A 4,230-nucleotide genomic window follows, 5' to 3' on the forward strand; every position below is an offset into this window, starting at 1 on the left:
TTGGGACCGAGGCGAGGGACTCGAGCCCTTGGGACCGAGGCGAGGGAGGTGAAACGTTGCCAACATTTGACAACTGATTGCCCATAATCGCCTCTAGCTGCCAGAGTTGGCCAACGTTCTGCCAGCTGCTCACAGTCCGGTGATTCGGAGCCAACTGATGTGTTTTGTGGTGTTCCTCAGAGCGCGGCTACCCCTGGACCGTCTGCGAGGCGTTCCAGTTCATCCTGAAGAACCAGGCCGACGCTCTGCTCGGACTGGGCCTCGGTCCTCGCTTCAAGGTCCGGTTTAATGTCTCTCACGGATCCTCCAAAAGCCGGAGCGGTCTGACGTGTTTTTCTCGTTCCAGGACCCGGTTCTGTGTGGGCTGTGGAGACTCTACCTGCAGAGGAGCCAGCAGGCGTACTGCCAGAACCTGCGGACCAGTTTAGAGTTCGGGCTGGTGGGTTGTTGTCTTTTAAAAACAACATCAAACGAGCTTCACTGATAAGCTCCTCCCCCCTCAGAGAGGCGTGGAGTCGGACCTGGACAGCGCAGCCGAGTCCTCCAGCGTGCTGTCAATGGACGGCGAGTCGAACCTGTCCAGCACCGCCGGTTCTGAAGCAGGTACGTGAGGAACATCAACGTTCTGCTGCGGAGAGCTTTGGGTTCTTGAAGCTTGAATCGTTCCTTCAACCCTCAGAGAGCGGCCCGGCGGACCGCCTCAACCGGTCCAGGCGGTACCGCGGCCGGATGAGCATGAAGAAGACTCTGGCTCTGATCCACCTGGCGCTGGCGTGGAGCGGCGAGGCGCTGACACTCAGCGACCTGCTCAGGTAACACCTGGAGGCGGAGCAGAACAAACATGACCCGGTCCGACTGGAAACAGGGTTTTAGCTCCAACGAGCCGTTCCCCTCAGCTGAAATTGTAAATGGAGACAAATACGAATAAAGTTTGTTTGAATGTTTCAGGCTGGTGAAGGGCGGCTTCGTCCCGTACGTGAACGCCTACGAACAACTTCCTGACGAGATGAAGCTGTTTGGAAAAGCAGCGCTGATCTTCAGCACCGAGGTTAGAATTCTGCGGGACAGAACCCGAGCCGCCGCCAAACGGTACCGAGGGGGCGGGGCAACAACAAACAGCGGCGGTGTAAGAGCGACAGAAACAGGAAGCTGTCCTAACGCTAAATATGAGCTAAAGCACAAGCTAAAAGTGAAACAAAAGACTAGACAAAAAGAACAAGCTGAAAGGAGACACTAGCTAAATGTAGCTAAAGATAGCTAAAAGCTATATGTGGCAAAAGTAGCTAAAGGTAGCAAAAGGTTAGCTAGATGTAAAGAAAGCTTAGCTAATAGCTAAACGTAGCAAAAGTCTAGCTAAAAGCTACATGTAGCAAAAGGCTAGGTAAATGCTATGAGGCTAGCTAGAAGTTAAAAATATCAAAAGGCAAGTTAGAAGTAGCTTAAAAAGAACTGATGAGAACATTTACCATTAATAGAAAACTCTCAGCGCCGCCTGAACGAGCCGAACGTTTCGATTCATGATCGGCTAAAATCCACTCCACCTAATTATTTCAATTTTCATGTCCCTCGAACAACTGGTCGAGGTGGAGCTTCTATTTTTCAGTCGGGACTTTTAACTAATACTAAACCAGTTAGTAGCTGTAAATCTTTTGAGTCACTGTCTCTGAATCTGTCCCATCCTAAAAGGAACACGGAGCGGCCACTCACTAGTTGTTATACAGTGCCTTGATAACAAGATAACTTTTATTTATATATATATATATATATATATATATATATATATATATATATATATATATACAGTGCCTTGTGAAAGTATTCGGCCCCCTTGAACTTTTCAACCTTTTGCCACATTTCAGGCTTCAAACATAAAGATATAAATTTTAATTTTTTGTGAAGAATCAACAACAAGTGGGACACAATTTTGAAGTGGAATGAAATTTATTGGATGTGTCGAACTTTATTAACAAATAAAAACTGAAAAGTGGGGCGTGCAGTATTATTGGGCCCCTTTACTTTCAGAGCAGCAAACTCAGTCCAGAAGTTCAGTGAGGATCTATGAATGATCCAATGTTGTCCCAAATGACTGATGATGATCAATAGAATCCACCTGTGTGTAATCAAGTCTCCGTATAAATGCACCTGCTCTGTGAGAGTCTCAGGGTTCTGTTCAAAGAGAGCATCATGAAGACCAAGGAACACACCAGGTAGGTCCGAGATACTGTTGTGGAGAAGTTTAAAGCCGGATTTGGATACAAAAAGATTTCCCAAGCTTTAAACATCCCAAGGAGCACTGTGCAAGCAATCATATTGAAATGGAAGGAGTATCAGACCACTGCAAATCTACCAAGACCCGGCCGTCCCTCTAAACTTTCATCTGGAACAAGGAGAAGACTGATCAGAGATGCAGCCAAGAGGCCCATGATCACTCTGGATGAACTGCAGAGATCTACAGCTGAGGTGGGAGAGTCTGTCCATAGGACAACAATCAGTCGTACACTGCACAAATCTGGCCTTTATGGAAGAGTGGCAAGAAGAAAGACGTTTCTCAAAGATATCCATAAAAAGTGTTTAAAGTTTGTCACAAGCACCTGGGAGACACCAAACATGTGGAAGAAGGTGCTCTGGTCACATGAAACCAAAATCAAACTGTTTGGACACAATGCAACACAGCTCATCACCCTGAACACACCATCCCCACTGTCAAACATGGTGGTGGCAGCATCATGGTTTGGGCCTGCTTTTCATCAGCATGGACAGGGAAGATGGTCAGAATTGATGGAAGATGGATGGAGCCAAATACAGGACCATTCTGGAAGAAAACCAGTTTGAGTCTGCAAGAGACCTGAGACTGGGACGGAGATTTATCTTCCAACAAGACAATGATCCAAAACATAAAGACAAATCTACAATGGAATGGTTCACAAAGAAACGTATCCAGGTGTTGGAATGGCCAAGTCAAAGTCCAGACCTGAATCCAATCCAGAATCTGTGGAAAGAGCTGAAGACTGCTGTTCACAAACGCTCTCCATCCAACCTCACTGAGCTCCAGCTGTTCTGCAGGAAGAATGGGCAGAACTTCAGTGTCTCCATGTTCAAAACTGACAGAGACAAACAGAAGATGCTTCAGCGAAACGTCTTCTGTTGAAAATAAAGTCCAGTTGTTTTTGTTTTGAACTTTTTTGAAAGAACTTTATATTATTCATCTGTAATTGATGAGAATAAAAATAACCAGAGGTTCCTGTTCAGCACCATAACTAGTCTAATGAAAAATTCTGTCTGTTGATTCATGTATCTCTACAACTATGAGCAGTGATGACTTCATGAGATTCTTTAGAAATAAAATTATTTCAATTAAAGAAAAAAATTCAAACCATCCTTCCTACTATCGCCTCTGGTTCTGTGTCAGATGAGACAACTTTAAAAATTTCACTAGAGCCTGATTTATGTCTGGACTGTTTTTGTCCTGTTGAGCTCTGAATTGTCAAAAATAATATCATCATCCAAACCATCACATGCCTGCTAGATCCCATCCCAACCAGAATGTTTAAAGACGTAATTCCCTCAATTAATAACCACGTCTTGGATCTGCTTAATTTGTCTCTAATAAATGGTTACGTACCACAGAGCTTTAAGGTTGTTGTAATTAAACCTTTACTTAAGAAACAACATAACCTTGGCTCAGGAATCCTAGACAATTATAGATCTATATCTAATCTAACTTTCATCTAAAACATCGTCTTGTTCTGCTGCTATAGACTTAGACTACTAGAGCACAAACTGACCTCATTTCCTTAAATGAATTGTTAAAATTGAATAGTTTTCATTTGATACTATTTCTATCTTGACATGTGATTCTTGACCTGCCATTGTGTATCTATTCCTACCAAACCCAGCCGGTCGAAGCAGATGGTCCTCTGGTCCTGATCCTGGTTCTGCTAAAGGTTTCTTCCTCATGAGGGAGTTTTTTTTTACACTGTCGCCTTCATGCTTGTTCAACATGAGAGTTCAGTGATGGAGTTAAACTCAAAGCTGCTCCTCAGATAAATAATGTTCAATTATTATTTTATACATGAATGTTTCTGTTAATTATTATTTTATACATGAATGTTTCTGTTCAATTATTATTTTATACATGAATGTTTGTGTTAAATTATTATTTTATACATGAATGTTTCTGTTCAATTATTATTTTATACATGAATGTTTCTGTTCAATTATTATTTTATA

At 43.1% G+C, this 4,230-nt stretch overlaps 1 protein-coding gene across 1 annotated transcript in view; it reads left to right on the plus strand.

The window, feature by feature from the left end:
* Positions 1–4,230, plus strand: part of taf1b (TATA box binding protein (Tbp)-associated factor, RNA polymerase I, B) — a 10,412-nt gene that overhangs the window by 2,859 nt on the left and 3,323 nt on the right. The window contains exons 4-8 of the mRNA XM_037685222.1: positions 181–278; positions 347–439; positions 504–603; positions 680–812; positions 949–1,048. Of these exons, the coding sequence (XP_037541150.1) occupies positions 181–278; positions 347–439; positions 504–603; positions 680–812; positions 949–1,048 (524 nt within the window). The remainder of the gene's footprint in view (positions 1–180; positions 279–346; positions 440–503; positions 604–679; positions 813–948; positions 1,049–4,230) is intronic.

Source organism: Nematolebias whitei, chromosome 12, assembly GCF_014905685.2.
Source record: "Nematolebias whitei isolate Nwh7 chromosome 12, NemWhi1, whole genome shotgun sequence".
Classification (NCBI taxonomy): domain Eukaryota; kingdom Metazoa; phylum Chordata; class Actinopteri; order Cyprinodontiformes; family Rivulidae; genus Nematolebias; species Nematolebias whitei.